Source organism: Ammospiza caudacuta, chromosome 10 (assembly GCF_027887145.1).
Source record: "Ammospiza caudacuta isolate bAmmCau1 chromosome 10, bAmmCau1.pri, whole genome shotgun sequence".
NCBI classification, from domain to species: Eukaryota; Metazoa; Chordata; class Aves; order Passeriformes; family Passerellidae; genus Ammospiza; species Ammospiza caudacuta.
In genome coordinates this window covers 18081781-18101571 of record NC_080602.1, presented here as the reverse complement: position 1 = coordinate 18101571, position 19791 = coordinate 18081781, and the positions used below count along the sequence as shown (strand labels likewise).

Sequence of the window (19791 nt, the reverse complement as noted above, 5' to 3'; positions counted from 1 at the left end):
GGTCTCTGATGTTTTTGGAAACAGAAGAGATAGTGAAGGGGTATTCTGATATGAAAGAAAAGGCCCAGAACTGGCCTTTACCTCCCCATGACCCTCAATTTAAAGAACAGGGAGGTCAGTGCTGCTAATTGCACTTGAAAGGATTAACCACTTGATTGCTTTCATTTAGTGGAACAAATTTTTCTTTAGTCTCAAAGCTGGGGAAATGTATCAGTGGTACTAAGATGCTTTCAGTGTCAGATGGATGACTTGGTTTGGCTTCTTATACCAACATCAAAATTAAATAGAGGATGTAAATATTTTTTTATATGAGAGAAAGGGCAACTACAACTGCTGCTCAGACAGGACAGATTTGCAGCAGAAGTGACAAAAACCTCCTTCCTGCCCCCATAAAAGGTTATCAGAGGAACAGCAACAGACTGTAAAGAATTACAGATATTAGGTGTGCCTCTGTCCGTTGGTGTAACAAATGACTCTTGCATTACACTGAGGTTGCACTGGAAGAAAAAGAATCTGAACCCAGTTCCTGGACACAGTATGTCAGATCTAAAATGCTTTCTGTACATTAATTTCATCTGAGAATGAAATGAAATTTAAAACTAATTTTCTTTTGGAAAAGGTTCTTAAATCCCATTGTTCAAATAAAGTGAGATACACAAAACTTAAATTTGGTAACAATTTTTCACCTTTTTTCCAAAAGTAACGAAGAACAGCTTATACAAGCTTTTATCTGACCTCTGCTTCTTAAATAAAAAACATGTTTTCAGGGAAATGTGTCTTGGAAGTAACTCCCCATCTCCCCTCAGATTTTTCTCTCTGGTTCTTGTAAAACATTAGGTCAGTGGGTTAATTTTATTTTTGTTTGTTTAAAGTGGGTGAAAGTTTCCTTCTCAAGCTATTATACTTGTGTGATTTAAAAAAAAACAACAACAATCTTTGTTTAAGAAATACAAGTACAGATGGAAATGTCAAAAGACTATCAAAATTCATACCAAAGGAAGTAACATGAATCATTTTAAAAAGGCAAAATAACCTCTCAATAGCAATAAGTACCAAATGAATAGGCAGTGTTGTTTCAATAGCACTGAGACACAACTGCTGATTGTTCTCATTGCTTGGCACATGAGCTCAATATATAGGTAGATAGAAAAATTATCTTTCTAATTCTTACTTCAAGCCTGTTTTTCCTGTGGTGCTGTTATAGTTCATGCACATTTCATAATTTCATAATACAACCAGCATTTTGTTCTGCAGATGGGGATATGTTTTTGTTGTCCACTGCAATACATTTTTATATGTGCTTGTACAGATAAGCACACCAATATGAGGTATGATGTAAGAGAGTGTATTTGTATTTTGTGTTTGAAACAATATTAATATTTCACCTTGAAATGCAGGGGTTTTTTCACTATTAAAAATGCAAGTTTCTTTTTTACAAACCAGCCATTTGAGCCTGTATGGACTGCTGTGTAAGTATAAAAACATTTTCTTGAAGTATTTTCCAAGACATTATTTCTATGTTCACCAAGGGTGTGTGAGTGACCTCCTACAGAGTATGCTACAAATGATAACAAAAACTCTGATGTTTTGTTTAAAAAATAATCTATTGTAATTTTTCAGTCTGTCACTTTGACAAGATATATTTTATCTTAAGTAACGCATTTCTAAGAATATCCAGAAATACTTATCCATCTTATATTGTACCTTTAATAATATTTTTTTCTACCTTAGGAATATAATTATCAATGTACGATCTAAAATATATTCATATAACTCTGCTGAAAGGTCAAGTCTGTTCCCTCTGCCGGCACTGGCTGTGCTGGTGTAGCTTGGCAAAACTGCATTCACACCTGATGACTCTGACAGCAGCACTACAACCATGACAAAACTCCCATCAGCACAAAGTCTTGCTGAGACTGTTCTAATCTGCCCCTTTACTGCAAAAGGAAAAGCAGAGCAGATTCACAGCCTGCCTAGTTTAACGAAGCCTTGTCAGAAATACTGTGGTCAGAACCAATATTTGTGGTGCCTACAATATGCCATAGTGACATTTGTTAGGTTAGTGCTCCCTCAAATAATGAATGGTAATATATAACAGTAATAAACACTTAACTAAATTTGTTTGAAGAAGTCTAAAATGACCCAAGAATTTGAGAATAATCCTAATATAAGAGTACATGAATGGTACTACAGAAATCATACATTGTAATAGTGTTTAAAGAGACCACATTTTAATTACTAGAAGAATTTTCCAGAATTAATAATGAAAATATATAATTCATTTTCAATTAATATGCTCTTTCATTCTCTATTGCTGCCACTCACCCCAGCAAGCAAACACCATCTGCTCACTCAGTAAGCCTTTGATGCCATGAAGGCAAAATCTGTATTGCTGTGTAAACCACAAAGAAACCATCTGACAGAAGTATTAGTAACAATGGAAAAGCCAGCATGCTAATTCCTTCTTACAGTTAAGAGATCACTCCTTACAGCAAGAGGGGTCAGGTCCTCCACTCCCATCTCAGGAAATGTGCTCATCACAGTGAGCACATCAGGCCTGTAGGTTGAAGTACAGCAATATTTAGGAAAACGTAACTGTTTTCAAGTAAGTAACTCTAATAAGACTGCTCATGTGAGCAGTTCTACAACCTCAAGCATGCAGGAGGAGGTCTGCAGCTCACTTCTGGACATTATTTAGAGGACAGTCTATTGCCAAAAAAAAAAACAACCTAGTTATGTTTGTGCAGGTTATTATTACAAAAAAAAGTAGTGTCATGCACCGACAGACAGCTTACTTTTTTCCTGCACAACACTTGGCATCTTTAATCAATGTATACATAAATGAAAAGAAAAAAAGCAGATTATCATATTGTCCTTTGTAGCTCTCTTTCAAAATTTCCTGATGATAGTCCACAAGGAAATAATAAATTGCTTCTATTGTGGAAAGGTATGTATCTGGTGTTCCCTTCTGATGACGCCAAAAGCAAGTTTTCCTTGTCTTCAACTCAATTTGCAGTAACCCTGTCAAGAAAAAAAGATGACCTAGATTAGACAATCTGAATTGGTGGCCAGAATGTCAAACAAGACTTTAGCGCCAAGACTTTAGTTTTGTTTTCTGATTTTGCTGCTAGCCTGCTCAGTGCCTGCATGAAAATAATTTCTCTTCCTGTACCTACACTTTTGATCTTTAAAACTGAGGCAATAATTTTATCCCCCTTTTTGGATCACTTTGGAATTTGATGAGGTGCTGTAATTCCTAGGTTACAATCTTCAAATCTGCAGTTAATTACAAGTTATCCTTTCATTCAAACAGCCACACAGCCCTCAGTAAACTGCAGAGTCGCTTCACATGGCAAGAGTGGAATCCACACCTACCAAGACTCACCAATGTTCAGAAAATTATTATTTCATCTTTTGCAAAGTTAATACTTTTCAAGTGTAAAACAGAATCCCTTAGACTGTTAGTGTTGCTGAAGTGAGGACTATTTACAAGAGCCAGTTTGTAATTGTAATTGTACTTATGCTTGTAAAGTAACTGAAATGTCACTGAAATTACTAAGGAGTAAGTATGACAGCATCTTGCAATTAACTTTATTAGATACTAAAAGCATTCCCACTTAAGATGAAAGAGGGAATTTGGTGTCTGTATGGCACAAAAAAAAATCTTTTATCTACTTTAGTCTCTGTAACTATTCTATTATTCAGATGGATTTTAAACAGGATGGGCACTTGGATCATGAAGAACATGGTACACACCTGTCAACAATATCAGAAGCAGATTGTAAAGTTATCTTTTTCTATCACAATCTGATACTCTGTCTCATGGGACAGTTTAATACAGGTAACAGTACAAAAACCAGTATGGTCTAAGAACTGCTTGGAAGTTATGGACAGGGAAGTTTCAGAAAGGTCCAAATTCAGGCTAGAGCCTAGCACTTGTAACTGTACACTTCTAGCCTACAAACTGTGTTTTATTCTTTTCAGTGTAATTGCAAGAGGGATTTAGTTGTTTGCTTTGCAGTTAGTAAAGTATGGTATCCTGCATTGTAGAAGAAATCTCAATTACAGCATTAAAAAAATCCAAACCTGAACAGGAGAGTCTGTCCCTGAATTTCCATGTTATTATTGACATGTCAGAACCAAAATCTCAAAACAGCACACACAGTCTAATTATTACCTCTAATAATCCTACACATGTGAAACTTAAAATAGCAGGAGGAAACTGCATCAAGCTTGTTGCCCCCAAGAGTCTTCACCACCTGAATTCTCAGGCCTAACCAAAATGAAAACTTCCATCAAATCCACAGTGCTTTCACCCTAAAAACAGTGAAGAAAATTTCAGGGACGATTCCTCCAGCATCAATTCCCACGTAGTTGTGGTTTGAACACAAACAAAAGTTCACTGAAGGCAAGACCATGGACACTACTGAGCTTACCACAAGTGCAGTATCAGTTACTTTCAAACAAAAGACTTTAGGACTCATCATAAAAAAAAAAAAAAAACCAAAACCAGAGGGGGTTAAGGATAAAAGTTTACTGAGCACTTTTCATCTGTACTGGATCTGTATTCAGCCAAAGGCAATGTTTGCTTACAAATACTCACCGTTCACATGAAACCCCACAATGCTAATGAATAAGCTAATAAAATATTTGGCTGATACAAAGCAGTTACAACTTACAGGGAAAAAAACCAAAGCAATCAGTTTCTTTAACAGTCATGGTGATGCTGCCAATAAGCTCCATCACTCATGTCAGAAAGTCATCATTAACATTAAATTCACCTGTTTGTTTTCCGGTCTAGAGATCACTTTTAATGAAGTAATCAATCCTAGACAATACCAACTCTCATGTATTTCTTGTCTTTAACTGATTTAGTTTTGTTTTCTAAAGATATATTAACACTTCTCCAAGATATAGAACTAATTTTGTTCAAGTTCTCCCAGCTTATTTTAAGATCGATGTACTCATTTGCTTTCTCTTGCAGCACAATTTACTAGATTTACTGTCTATATGAATATAAACTTACAAAACACAAGGCTTTTCTTTATGTTTTCTTGGCTTCATTAATGTTTTCCTTCAATATTTCTTGTAACTTAATCCTAATAAGTATGGCAATTACTTTTTATTTGGAATTATGAACACTCCTTTTTTAGCTTTAACATATGATGGATATTTTGTTGGATGATGACCTCATTTGCAATTGAACTGAAAAATGAAAACAGTTCTCTATTTTTCATGTATGTACAACATAAAAATGTCATCAGTTTATGCCTAAGGAAACTCTGCCCCATTCATCTTGGAAGTGAAAACTGCAATCTCTAAAAGGGGTATTAATGCAATTTATGTTCTTTATGACAGGCACTAAGGAAAGCAATACATGCACAGGCTGTGCACACTGTTACACCCAATGTGTGGATGGGTAAAATTCTCCCATACTAGAAACTGACTTGCATGACACTATTAAACCTCACAGCAATCCTGAAAGGTGCTCAGGAACCCAGGGAGCTGCAAAACAGCTGGAAAACAGCTGGAACCGAGATGTACTAGAAAGGAGAGAGTAGTACATCAAATCAGCATTCTCATGGGGAAACTGGAAACCATTCAAGAGCTCCAAAGTAACACCAATTAAGTCTTTTTGACAAATATATGCATAGGCTTCCATCGAAATTTTCAGTTCCCCTGGCAGCCTCGTGTTTTCCTTGAATTTGTCCTCTTAAAGTAAGTTTCAAATGCCTTACATTAATGAATAACATGCAATTCCTCTAATCTTTACAGTAATACTTCATTGTGGCTGATAGAGTAGGATTTTAATTGCCCAATACATCATACTAATGTAGGATTCTTTAATAAGCTGACTAGACAAGGCAACATCCATCTTCTATGCAAGAAAGTCTGTTAAATTCCTTGTAGGATCCAGTAGTAGTGTATATACATATATATATGTAATGTGTATATATATATATGTGTATATTGCATATAAACTTGACAACCTGCCTCCCAGCTAAGTGCACTTTTTGCACTAATGAAAGTATTTTCTAACTCCTATTCATCTCAAAAGAAATGGAATGCTATTGCTAAATTGTTTTGTCTTTTGTGGTTTTAATTAGAATGCTTAAATGTAAACTTCTTGTAAAGAACCTAAGACAAAAACTTTTTGCAGAATTACCAATTTCTGCTCTCAGAGTTGGAAGGGTGTGGAGGGCAAGCAGCCATTCCTTTTTTGTCTGGAGTAGTGAGATCATGGAAATGTCCATTAACAATTTGAGGAGAAAGAGAACCCAAGGCATGACAAACCTGTGCTGAACCTCCTAAATCCCTTATTTATCTTCTTGGGGCCTGTCTGCCACAAACTTGTACACAAATGGTCCCATGGGTCTCTGGAAAGCAGGCAGCCACCTGCAAAAAAATCTTCCTGGCTTCCCCTTCAGAGGCCTTTCTAACTACTGTTCTACTGTCTAACATGACAGCTTCCATTCTCTGAGACTGAGGAAATTCGCTCCAACAGAGAAGTGAGACAAATAAATGTAAATGCTTTCTTAGTACTAGTATTATCTTTTTGCAAAATAAATTATATGCCATGAAAAGTAATGGAGTCTTTGGCTCAGGAAGTATTTTACAGCCTGGAACAGGCTGCTGAATCCTTCATACACAGAGATAGGGGTACATACAAGCTTACATTGTGCTCAGGTCTGTTATAGACATATGTCCCTTAATCATTTATGCAGCAATAATGTCACAGTATCAACTTGTATTTTTTTACCTTGAAGTCGTTCATCAGTTATTATCTTGTTAGTTTGATTCCAGGTACTGTCAATAAATATTATTTTCTTCAGTCTAGTGCCTTCACTCCTGCTGCTTGAGATGCATTCATTTGGATTTTTTTCTTCTTCAGGTTCTATTTTTGCTTTTTTAGGAAGGGGCTCTCTGAAACAGTCATCATCACTAGAACACACACTTTTCTTGGTGAACTTTTGGAGATGGAAAGCAATATCTTTAACTGAAACTGAATTTGGGCCAGGAAATATAAGTGCTATCTGAATGAAGAAAACAAAGAGATCTGAGTGTCAATAAAATCTAACAGAACAACAGGAATTGTTATATTAAAGATCAGAAATTTTCTAACCTGTCTGTAAACATTTAAGTCAGGACAAGATGAAATAGTGTCTCTTAAAAATATTCTATTGTCCAAAGCATTAAATGCACATTAAAAATATGTTAATGAATTGAGATTCTTAACAGAGATTTTTAATTAATGTTACTTCCATGCCTCTACTACCAACTCTAACACTTCTGTATAAAAAGATTTTTCAGCCAAGACAATGGTGTCAGCCCTGAGGAAGTTCAAATGTCACTTGTCACTGCAGTGTATGGGGCAGGAGGGCCAAAAAGGATAGCTTACCATTTAAATGAACATACACATCCACGTTCATAACTCACTTTTTTTGTGCTCTATGCTATGATAGACAAGACTTGAATTTTAGTTGTTTTCCTTTGTCATAGTGAATGTTAAAAATTTTAAGGAGGTTGTGAAAAGGTATGTATCTGGTTGCAGCTGCTAAATATGAGCACAACATTCAACTGCTGTTTAACTTGCTCCAAGTTGAATACTTTAAATATAGGCAAAATATTTCTTCAGATACACAGTAAATCCAGTTCTCCATTATGTGAGGAGATGAACACAGAAAATTCAAGGTGGTTAAATAGTGCTGCGGTCTTTCTCAGCTTTGGAGAAAAGGTTACAGTCCATAACTGTGTGTTTGCAGAGCTAATCTTTGAGAGAGCACAGGATGGACTGCACTAATGGAACAGTGGTTTCCTCCCTGCAGGGCACTACCACTGCAGGAGGGAGCTGCACCTCCCCAGCACAGAGCCTGGCCATCTCTAGAGAATCTCTTACTTCGTGTCTCTTCTCTTCATACTCTGGAATGCAGGGGTATTTATAAATTGTAACATCATCAGGTGCCAGGAGCTTAGCGTGCACAGCCGTGCTTTTGCCGTCTGTTTCGTTTGGGTGTTTAATAATGTCAATCTTCAAAGGTAACTAGAGTAAAAGGAGAAAAAAGCAGTGTTCATCATCATATTTACAAACATCTATTAGAAACTTACAAGAACTTATTAGAACTTACTTAGAAACTTATTAGAATTTACAAGAACTTATCTATTAGGAACAAACAAGAACTTACTCAAAACTTGGAAGAAATTCCTATGGATGTGTAATTAAAATGTAAGTGATGATTTTTTTATAGGTTTAGAACTAAACTAGAGACAAGTTAGAAGAAGCACCTACCTACATTCAATTCATGCAAATAGCTAAGTAAGCAGTGATGCACTTTGGAATGCTGCCAATCTACAGAAATAGAATCAATAAGGTAAGCTGGATGTGCTCTTAATTTGAGCAATATAATGGTTCTATCTCTATTAGGTACTCACCCAACTGTGAAAATTATTATTTCAATGAAAATATACCTAAGTTTACTAAGTCAAATTTCAAAATTACTTCTAAAGTATTTTTATGATGCTTTCAAACGCCACTGTCTTCAAAACGCATCTTAGATCCTAAATGATATTGCAAAATGTCTCAGTCCTCTCTGACAGTTTCCCCAAGTAAGTCAGCTGAAAGGCATTTCACTACTTATATTTTAACAGTGTTATCTGAATTATAGAACCATGACATATAGGAATGTCTTTTAGGTCACATTTTATGTAAAATTCTCCCTTGGTTTTGGACAAATTTTTTGTTCCCAATATAACATTTTCTGGCCAGAGTTATTAGAAACTGAAGAATGTGCAAGAGCACCATAAAGAAACTTTCCACAACTAAGTGGAAACACAGTTGCATGAGAAGCTGAGTGACTTCAGCCTATATTCTCATCTAGAAGACACATAAATGTTTATGTGAGGATTGGAACATTTTCAGTGTTTGTACATGTAATTCCTCAAGTAAGAACAGTAATTTTATCTAACTGTAGTTTATTCATACTTATAGCTGTGTTCAAAATGAATGTCTGTAAAGAATGAGTCAGAAAAGAAATGACTGCAGACACTATTCTCTGTCCACAGTAACTAAAACCCCAAAGATATTATAAAAAATTATTAAGAAATACTAACCTTCACAGTTGGAATTTCTTTGGTAGGGACAGTTTCAACAGGAACAAAGCATGTATAACAATAGAACATCCTTGAACTATTGCATCGGGGGCATTTTGATCTCCCACTCTTTTTTGCCTTTTCCAGTACTTCCTGGGATGCTAACTGTAATTGTTGAAGTGGATTATCTTGAATAGATGATGGACTCTGCAGTAGGCTTTCCAAACACTCAGTATTTCTTTTTGCTCCTCGAGCATTTCCTTCATTTAAAAGTGTAGATGAATTTAAAGACATGGTTAGCTGAAACAGACAAAATGTTGTTAAATAAAAAGCCAATTACTATGAACTAATCTACTGGAAAATATTCAGCATTATCCCATTTAAGAACAGGTTTCCTACAACAGAAAGAATAATAAAATCATCTGATTCAAGAGATTTGCATGAGATAAACTGGAAAGAACTCGAGATCTGCATCCTTAATGCAGAGATGCACATTCACTATCCCACTCATGTAAGTCCTGCAGAAGTCTATTATTTCTCTGTTGTTAAGATTTGTGCCTAGAAGTTTATGAAAACACTGTAAGCAGTGTTTACCTGGATAAGCAATCCCATTTGTCTCCAATATGACTACTGACAAGGAATTATATGCCTACAGGATAGAAATTTGTAAGACAAAAGTTAATTGTGCTAATTTAGATCTTTATCCTAAAATTTATTGCGTGTGGGCCAACCAAATAACCTGAATGAAATTCCTGTTGGATAGAACTTTGTGAAATAAAAGAAATTTTCCAGGAGAAGAGCTTGAGGCTGAACAGTAACAGCTAGAAAAGGGCTTTGGTGCCCCATGTTCCAGATACTAAGTGCTGACCCAGTCTAGACTTCCACAAGTTTGTGTTTTTTTAGTACTATTGATGGATTTTTGTCAGGCTTTCCTCAGGATAGCTGTTGTCTCACCCTCTACAGCTGGCACAGAATTTTCACCATGTAGCAAGGCATGAGAAACATGACCATGTGTCCACCCCGGGGCAGACAGAATTAGTGCTGCTGTGCTGTCACAGCCCCCTCTCACTGCTCTCTCAGCCCCACAGCAGCCCCAGCCAGGAGCCTGCCCAGCCTGCAGTAGTTATAAACTGCCTTTGGCACTTTGTGCTGCATCACATGCAATGAAAGAAGTTCTTCTCAGGATTTACTTTCAGCTAATTTAGGTTTACTTTTTCATGTCAAGGATCACACTTATGAAATCGTGTAGCAAAGTCATGTTTAACAAAAACAAACAAACAGTAAGTCCTGAAATGTAATCCAAAATGAAGCGTTTAAATAAAATCAAGTGTAATGTAATTGGAAAGTAACAAAACTAAAAAACTAAGCTAAGTTTCCTACACCAAATTAAAATCAATTCCAGAAAAAATTGTTATTTTCTGGTAAAATTAAATACTCATGCATGCTATGATACCTTCCCCTCTGCCTCTGCCATGGTCTAACTTTTGAAAGGGTCAGAGAAGTCCACTCAAATAAATACAAAATCTAATATGCATACGAATTTTCTAGTGCAATTTGCTTTCAAGTTTCTCTGAGATAAAGCCAGTATAGTTTACATCTCAGAGCAACCTGTGCTATTATCAAGTTTCCTCAAGAAGCAGAGGGCGAGAGGCCCTGGAATTGGACATGCATTCCCAGCCTGCAAACTGACTCTCTTCAGTGGAATGTCTTACACTCTGTGCCGCTCAACGGTGACACCCTGGAGCACTTTTGTTATCGATGCTGACAAGGGATACGCTGTGGCCTCAAACTAATAGCTGTGCCCAGGCTGCAGCACTATACATACAGTACAGTACACTTCAGAAAATGACAGACTAGAACTTTGAGATCCAAATCTCATTTCAGAGAGATATTTTTAAGACTGAACAACAACTCCATCTGCACCTCATCTCTAAACCCCTGGTAAATCGCTGCCTGTGGGTGGTACCCTCCACACTCCAGCCGCCATTCTAGGACAACTCAGCAGGTCGGCGGTGCACCTCGGGGGGCCGTGTACAGCTCAGGGGTGCCACAGCCCCGGCCATGCCGCTGCTCGCTGCTATCAGCCCGGCGGGGTGAGCGCAGGCCGCCTCGGAGCGCAGGTTCTGCGGGCGGACAGCGCAGGGCGCTGGGCGGGCACAGCCCTGGGCCGCTGTCTCTGCCCCGGTAACAGCGCGGTTCTACCGCTCGGTGTCTGAGCGGCCCCGTCCCGCCGCCGCAGCGGCACCGCGGCCCCCGTGGGCGCAAAGCCGCTTCCCACCGCGGGCCGCCCGAGCCCGCCCCGCGAACGGCGCGGCCCCTCGGCGCTCCCGAGCCGCGCTGCCTCCTCTCTCCTGCCGCCACCGCCGCGCCGGGACTGGAGCTCCTCAGCCGCTCCTCGCCCGGCTCCAGCGCCCCCGCACCGCCCGCTCCTCACCCGCCGCCCGGCGCGACTCCCGCGCGGCCCTCGCAGGCCCCGGAACGAAAGTGCCGGGCTCGGCCGCCGCGGGGAGGCGGGGAACGGAAACAGCCCGGGGCTGAGCGCGGCTCCCGCGGGCCGCCTCTGCCTGAGGGGGCTGCGGTGCTCTGGGCGCCTCACGCCCCGCTTGGGCTGTTCCGTGCTTTGGGTCACAGATTCTGGGCAGAAAGCACTTCCAGCTCCCTGGGCAGGGGGGAGAACCCCGCCGTTCCCAGCTGGGCCCGCGCCAGGTGTTTCCTGCCTGCGTCCCTGCCCAGCGCTGCCCTCTCCGTGAGGCGGCGCCGCCTGGGTGTGAGGCTGCGGCTTTGACTCCCATCAGAACTCCAGGAAAGATAGATCAGAATTTCTTTTTTTTTTTAAACTCTGTATTTTTCGCGTCACCCAGTAGAATCCTTAGAGCATATTTATTGGCTGGAGGAATTGTGCTGCCACATTCCTCTGCTTGTTTTGAATCTCTCTCTAAAGGGAATATGGGATCTCTTCTGTGGGATTCCTTGGCCTGGTTGAGGATGCTGCTCCATTGTAGCATTTACCCAATATTCAGCCTTTAGGGTGAATCTCGGTAATCTGCAATCTTCACAGAGCTTCCAGCTTGTAAACAAATTACTGAATACGAGAGAATAGTGGCAGAATTGTCACTTTTTCTTCAGTGTGCACTTTAGAAGTGTGTGAATAATAATACTGTAATATTGTGGAGGTAGTGAGATGGAGATGGAAGTTCTGTCTTTGTGATCCCGTGCCTTTACGTATCTTTCACATATTTAGTATGTTTCTTAGCATCTAAGGATATGAAGTAGTATTTTGTGTATTATAAGAACAAAACCCTATAAATGAGAATTTATAAACTGAGAATTGAGTTTGAGTGTAGGTTGTATTTCCAAGACCCTTGGGCACTGCAAAAGGGCTTTGTAGAAATGGCACACCTTTAAGAGAGCAGCCTCTCTGCTGTTAACCTTTTTTTTTCTTGCACCTATACCATAGAGGAAAATGCCTTTGTGCTGTACAGCAATTTTTTGTGGTTGGAACGTTGCTTGAGTCAAGATCCTGAATCAAGCTTTGTTTAAAAGATTTGATCAGGCCATGCCATTACTAACATAAGAGAAATCCTGAACCCTGAGGCAGAAGGTTCTGATGAGGATGAAAAGTTGGTTCTGATCTTACCTTTCTCTCTTTTCTTACACTCGTAGTACTGCTAGGGAAATATTTGACTATAGATGCCTTTCTGGTTTGTTGAAGAATTCGGTACAATGTGGTTACCAGTGAATTGTCAGAATGACATTCTTTTTGGAAGAAGCAGGACATTCCTTTTGACCTGCCTACATTATTTGCAAGTATTAATTCACTCAAATCTTTAAAACCAGAAAATTTGCTCTTTTGAGCTTTGAACCAGAACTTTTTCCCCATTGGAACAAAGAAACAAAAAATGCTTGAAAAGATATGGAGCATTTCATTATGAAATTATTTTTTTTAAATAGTAGATATCTAGGAGGAGGAACCTGACATGAAAATGGAAACACTTACATTTAGGATAATATCAGAACAAAGTATTGAATTTTTTACATTTTAAAGTTGGTTTTACTTAACCATTTTACCCTGAAATTGCAGCATCACAGAATGAGCCTGTGTGTGTTAATAGTTTCAGTGCAGTCAATAACAATTCATTGATTTGCTTTTTTAAAGAAATAATTTGCCTTTCTGCCCTGCTGTTACAATAGAGCATGTCAATGTCCTTCAGCAATACCTTCAGCTTAAAAACACACTGATAACTCTGTTTTAATGCTTGCTGAGTATTTTCAGTGAAGTGATCAATTTGATGATTAAGTTCAAACAACTACCTTTGGTTCCAACAATTTGCTCAAATATTTAAGCTGCTAGTTTAAATTCTTTGCTAGATCAAGGATCAGTTTCCTCTGTGCTTCCAAGGCTGTTCTCAACAGATGGAAGGCATTACTGGCCTTTCCGAGAACTTAAATTGCACATGATTTTATTTGTCTCTTTAGAAACATAATGACCCTTTTTTCTTGAGTTATCTCCTTCTCTAACTAAAAAGTTATAGTCTTTTTAATTACTCTGTGTCTGCTGTAATGGGCCTCCCTGGTCTATTTCTGTTTTTCTGGCTCTTTGAGGTGATGTAATCCTCTCTGAATGCAGAACATGAGAGAGGAGGAAAGCACAGTCTGCATTGCAGTGTTGCCAGAATTAGAGATTCTTAGATGTAAAATGCATTTATACTTGTATTGCAATTCTTTATGCAAAATAAAGTTCACAGATTACTTAATTTAAGAATTACATTTCTATAATTTCCAGAACAAGCTGTTTTTACAATGTACTGGTTGCAGAAGGAGTGGCTGAGTTGTATCTCTGTTGATGAGCTTTACTTTTTGCTGGGTAAGTTACAAAAGGTTTATTCCTTTAGTGTTGTATGTAAATATCTGTATGAACATCAGACCACACTCAGACTTGGAGAAGACAATAAACACACGTCACTGAGGCACAGAAATGTGCTCAAAAGGTCTTCTCATGCCAGTGTGGCCCTGTGGATCTAGAGGAGCATCTCCCTGCCCTTGAACAGAGCACCCAGCAGGCATTGGCCCAGCTAAGTGTTTACAGCTTTCCCTCACTCTGTCAGTGTGAAGTGTCAAGTTCATCATTTGAAAAAACCTAATAAACTAAAGCCCCAGTTCTGCCTGGGTTTTAGGAGCATTTTGTTTAGGCCTAAACAAGGTGCAGGCAAAACTCTAGGCAAGCCTGTTCTCCACAGTGTTAATAAAGGCAAGATGAGCCTAAAATGGCAACTTTTAAGCCTTCCAATCCTTCCAGGGGGCCTGTGCAGTGTGTTAAGTTTTGTGTGTTGACACATTTAGGTGTAGATCCAGATATATGAAAGGTCGTTGCCTGCTTGGAGCTTTTAATCAATTAAATCATCAATCCAGCCCCTACTTCTTGCTAAACCTGGCTGAATTTTAAAGACATTGTTACTGAGAAAGTTACTACAGAGGGAGCTCTGACTGAGACCTGTGAGATGTGGAGAGCAAAGGAGCATTAAATAATTTTAATTCTTTTTATGGATAAGACAAGAAAAATCAAATTTTCTTTTTTTTTCCCCCCTTGGATACAGAAATAGAATAACATCTATCTCTGTATGTTTTTTAGGAGGTAAAAAACCCAGCTTGAAAAACTACTTTGGTTTCTTTGTATTTATAAGAGTATCTTATAGTCACCTAAAGTAGCTGTTTTACACCTTTGTTCCTTATCTGAAATATATTCACACTTTGTAGTGTGCATTCTCTTAGCTGAAAATGCTGTTTATTTCATGTGTGAAATAGATTAATTATGAAATAAGTATTTATAAATTTTTCAGGTTCCCAGATACATTGCTGAGAAGTCAAATGGTAGAAATGTAGAGGTGAGTTTCTTTAGCTTGCATGTAAAAAAGTACACAGCATTCTGTCTTATGAATATGGTTTGACATGGAAATCAGACAAATACCTCAGTTTTTGTAAGATTACATGAATTCAGATACATTGGGTAATGGAAATTCCAAATACTGTGTAAATATGAGGACTGGTCACCATAAAAAGTGTAAATTCTGGGGTTTTTTACTCATCTTCAATGGGAATTAATACAGCAGGTGTGACTGGATGCCTTACTAATTTTGTATCAAACTAATTTTGTATCAAAGAACGTTTTTGTGGTTTAAACTTTAAATGTTTAGACTTTTAGTCTTGTGTTTACTGAAAACTGAAAAGAAAAATCAGTAACAGGCTGAGAGACTTGCAGGTATCTGGCAAATGCAAATCAGTCCCTGTGTTTTGACAGCCTGATGTTGAGATACCTAAAGAAGCTGCTTTTGTTTCTCTCAGTAAAAGTTAAACATTCCCCCTGCAAGTTTTTCCCTTCAGTACTTCTGCAAGCTGAAAGAAGTTCCTATGTGCCTGTGGATCATGTTTCAAATTAAAATCCTTGTACTTTTTACCTTTGTCCAGTTATGATTTGCTTTGTGGTTTTAGGAGTTTTAAATCCCTGCATTCATTGTACTGAATATTTTTTTGTTGTTTTGATAGAAAATTGTTCTCGAAGTCTGTTTCTCTCAAAATAATCTATTGCAGTGCTTCAGGATTCTTTGTGGTCATGGTTTCTCCAGAAGTTTAACATGTAAAGTAATTTTAAGTGTTGTTATGGCTTTTATTATCAAACAAAAAATCTGCATATCCCACAAGTACAAAAATGTGTTTTACTCATGCAGCTCAACTGCATCAACTGTAGGTCCAAGTTACCTTTTCATGTAACTTTGGGAAGCTGTAGTTGAGCGTATGGAGAATTAGTTTAGTTGGTAAGTTTTTATCATGAAGCTTAAAATAAACTTTTAGATGAAATTGACTGTTTATTTTACTTTGCTTACTTTGTGCAATGGTCCTAAAATTTATAAAAGGTATGAGTTTGGAATATTTAGGTTAAGAGCATAAATCAAAATTGTGTGGGTTCTGTTACCTCAGATGGTCACTATGTTCTTTATTAAGAAGAGGAGGAAAATATTCCTGTGGCAGGAGGCTGTGATTATGTGCACTGGCTTTGGTTCAGTACCTCACTTAGATTCTGTCTTAATTGTTGGCTGATAAACTTAACATATGCTTCAGATAATTCATGTTTTTCAGTGCTGTTCTGAATCAGGAAATACTTCAATATACTCAGAAGCGATTAAACACTTAGAAGTTGTTAAAATGTTTGGAAGAAGGATGTGTTGGAGTAAGAGAGGGCAATAATTTAGGGATATGTGTTTTGGTGCTGTTCCTTTGTGTTGGCAGTGCCTCACCTCAGATAACTGTGAGTTTGACAGTGTTGTGCATCAATATTTGCACACAGCCATATCTGAATTTATGTAGGTATCTTTGCCCTGATTTTTTCCCCTTTGAAGCTTAACCAAGAGCACTTGTTTGACAGAATGGCAGATTTTGTGGCACATTTTCTTCCTGTTCTCAGGCATGCTAAGGATGCTTTTTCTCAGGTAAGAGTGCCGGTAGCATTTTCAGTGATACATGGGTAGCTGCTGCATTTTGGCACATAAAAGCATTAATGTGACACATAAACCAATGTACCTGCATCCAGATTGGCAGCTTTTGGCTCCAGAGGACAGCTGGAAGCACTTGCATGTAAGTACCTGAGAGAGAGAGCAACCAGGACTGGTGATGAAAAGCTGGAAATTATCATGGGCGGTCATTAAAGGGAATTTTTTTGGCTTATATAATATATGAATAGTAAAATGGAATTATTAAATGATGTGCTTTTTAAAAGCTTTTTTTTTTTTTCTCTAACAGAAGTTCATTACAGTTGTGACAGTTCACTTCAGTATTTTCACATTAATTAAAAAATTACAATATGAAATCTTTTTTGTAGACTTTTTGGATATGGTGTTATTTTGTCAGGTGTATCCTGATTGGTTGTCACAAGTCATTGTGTTGCTTTTTGGGCAGTATTTCCTGAATCTATTAAATATTTTGATGTTGACTTCCAGGAGGGATTGGTAGATTTAGTTTTTCAGTGGGTATCAGGTACTGGTTTTTTCCTTTTCCTGAGGCATATTTTGTCCAGAGTACCAGCTGTGCATTTCAGTGAGATTCTGTTGCTTTATTGTCTGTTGCCTTATGTGTGTAATGCCATACATGTATATATGCATAGAAAATGCAGTACTAGAAATACTGATGTCAAAGCTGGCTTTTTCTGCTCAGTAATAATAATGATGATGACTTCTTAATACTGGTTGTAGGTGTATAAATATGAATAAATATTTTAAAACAGTATCCTGGAATGGAATCTGAACTAACTATCCATGGCATCATTTCTCATTAAGAAAAACAACACTGGATCAAACATCTCAAAATGTTTTTTGCAAAAGCAACTGTTTGTTGGTGGCCTTGAAAGAATCTCTCTATAAAAAAGAGCCACTTTTTAGAAATATTCTTACAGAATTCAGACAATACCTGCCCTAGAAATTTCTATTGGAAGTAGTATTACATTACCATTAAAGGAAGTAGTATTATATTACCATTAAATACCTGGATGTTTTGACAGTAAAAGTTTATGATTTTTAGATTACATATGTCATTTGATATCCATTCCAAAACTTAGATTTAGAGCAGATTTCTATCTTTAGTGCTCATTTATTTAGATTTCATGACAATGTGGATTTCATTATCTTATATGTTGAAACTGATTGACAAATGCAAAAGAAATATGTTTTTGAAGTAAATGTAAAATATAGAAATATTTTCTCAAAACCTTTCTCTGTGTCAGTCACTGTGCGTTGGGCAGAATTCTCTTTTTAGTTACAGACAGAGAAAATTATATGTAGAAAAAGATCACCCTGAAAAATTTAATTTAGAGAAAGTTTATATACATCAAAGTTATATATGCTCCAAACTCCTAAAGGGCCTTTAACTTGGAAGAGCTGGGTGAGCCCACAGCGTTCTCTGTAATGTGTTACCACTATAAACAGATAATGGATGGATTTAAGTGAAATTTAGTCAGAGCAGAAAAAATCCCAGAGCTCTGGGAGACCACTGCTATGGCACAGAGTCTGTGTCTGCATGAAACTTGGTGTGGGAGCTGTGTAAAATCTGAGTGGAATGAAGACTGAAAACCACTGAATAAAGTAAATTAAGTATTGCTGCGAGAGTAATTCACAACCTCAACAAAACATATGCAAATGTATTAAATTACCAGAACTGGAACAACCACAAAGTAAGGACATTCACCCATGTGCAAACCCAAGCAGGAGCAGAAGGGAGATAGCATAAACTGTTCTGGTTGACTTTAGGTATATGAATGTAATTGTTTTAGTTAACAGGCTTGGATCTCATGCCTAAAGTTGACAGTGGCATAAAAACTTGCACATTGGAGACAGGAAATAAAGCAATTTTAATTTCATTTGGGGATATTCATAGGGTGGTTTTCAAAATTCACATAAACGTTTTTCTAAATTAATTTTTTTTAAATTTTAGGTCTAAAACCAAGGAAATGTATGTGGAATAAATGGAATCTCAAAAGCCTTAAGGCTGCCACAGTAATTCATATTAGTAAAGATGCTACTGCTAAAATACAAGCTGGTGTATCTGCCAGTTCTGCAGCAGCCAGTCAGTCTTGTAAATATTTTAAACACATAAACCATGTGACCATATACTTTGGAATGAAACTTAAGGTACACTGCAAAATCTTAATTGTCAACATAGGTTGTTATTAATACTTTCAGTTCATTTTGCACAAACCCAAAGTATTAAAGCAATTCAAAATTAAATGTGAATTTTGATCAACTCTGAACATATATCCTGCCAGTATATTGATAAGTCAATTTGATTAAGCTGTGAACAGTATTATAAAGCATTTAAAGGAGCTGCTGATAATCCATCTTGGTTTGATTTGTCAGTTTTCTTACACTAATGACAGCCACTCATTTTCCACTCCTTTGTCTGGTATCTGGATCCCATTTTCAGTATCTCTTGCATTGTAGCCTCTTTTACCCTCTTGTTTTCACTGTTCTGATGGATCAGACCTTGATTTTTATTCTTTCAATCAAGCCTTCTCTTCTGTCTCGTGGCCACTATTTTAACTTTTTTTTTTTCCCAACCTTCTTGTGTTGCTTCTAACTTGCTCCCTTTCTGAATGTTATCCAGCATTTTTTTCCTTCAGGGTAGCTAGTTTCTTCCCTTTTCCCCCTTCCTGAAATTACTGTTTTCCTTCAAGCATCTACAGCCACAATTTTATGCAACCAATGTTCTCTTAATCCCTTTTGTCAGTTTGCACCAGCCATAACCATAACTTTTCCTATCCTTGCCTCTTTCCCCCCTCTTTGTTTTGCTTTCATGGGCTTATGTGCTTTTTCTGAATTTAGATCATTCCCCATTCATCAAGAAAGGAAAATCTTATTTTTCTTGTGAATAATTCAGAGGAAATTAACTGAGCAAAAATTTGTAAGTTTGCATTTCCAGTTTTTAGTGACACCACTCTGACATGTTTTCTCTACAATTAGGTTAAATGCTTAGGAAAAGATGCTGGGCTCTCTGTGTGTCTGTTACCATTAAGGAGAGGAGGTTTGGAACATGCTGTACTCAGAAATCCTGAATTAATGAGGTACTGCAGACACATCAGAGGATGGGAAGAGCCCTGTCATGTGCCATGATTTCCAAAAAGCTTTCTCCTGTAAGAGCTGTGTGAGGCTATCAAAGCAGAGTGGA

General features: G+C 37.7%; 1 protein-coding gene across 1 annotated transcript; it reads right to left on the bottom strand.

Annotated features, from left to right (window-relative positions):
* Positions 1 to 1455: 1455 nt before the first annotated feature.
* DTWD1 (DTW domain containing 1) lies at positions 1456 to 16771 on the bottom strand. The gene is made up of 6 exons (XM_058811086.1): positions 16660 to 16771; positions 11522 to 11721; positions 9109 to 9387; positions 7898 to 8041; positions 6761 to 7034; positions 1456 to 3021 (listed from the first exon to the last, which is right to left on the bottom strand). The coding sequence occupies exons 1-6, from the start codon at positions 16769 to 16771 to the stop codon at positions 2792 to 2794; spliced, it is 1239 nt and encodes a 412-aa protein (XP_058667069.1). The 3' UTR covers positions 1456 to 2791.
* Between the last annotated feature and the right edge of the window lie 3020 nt (positions 16772 to 19791).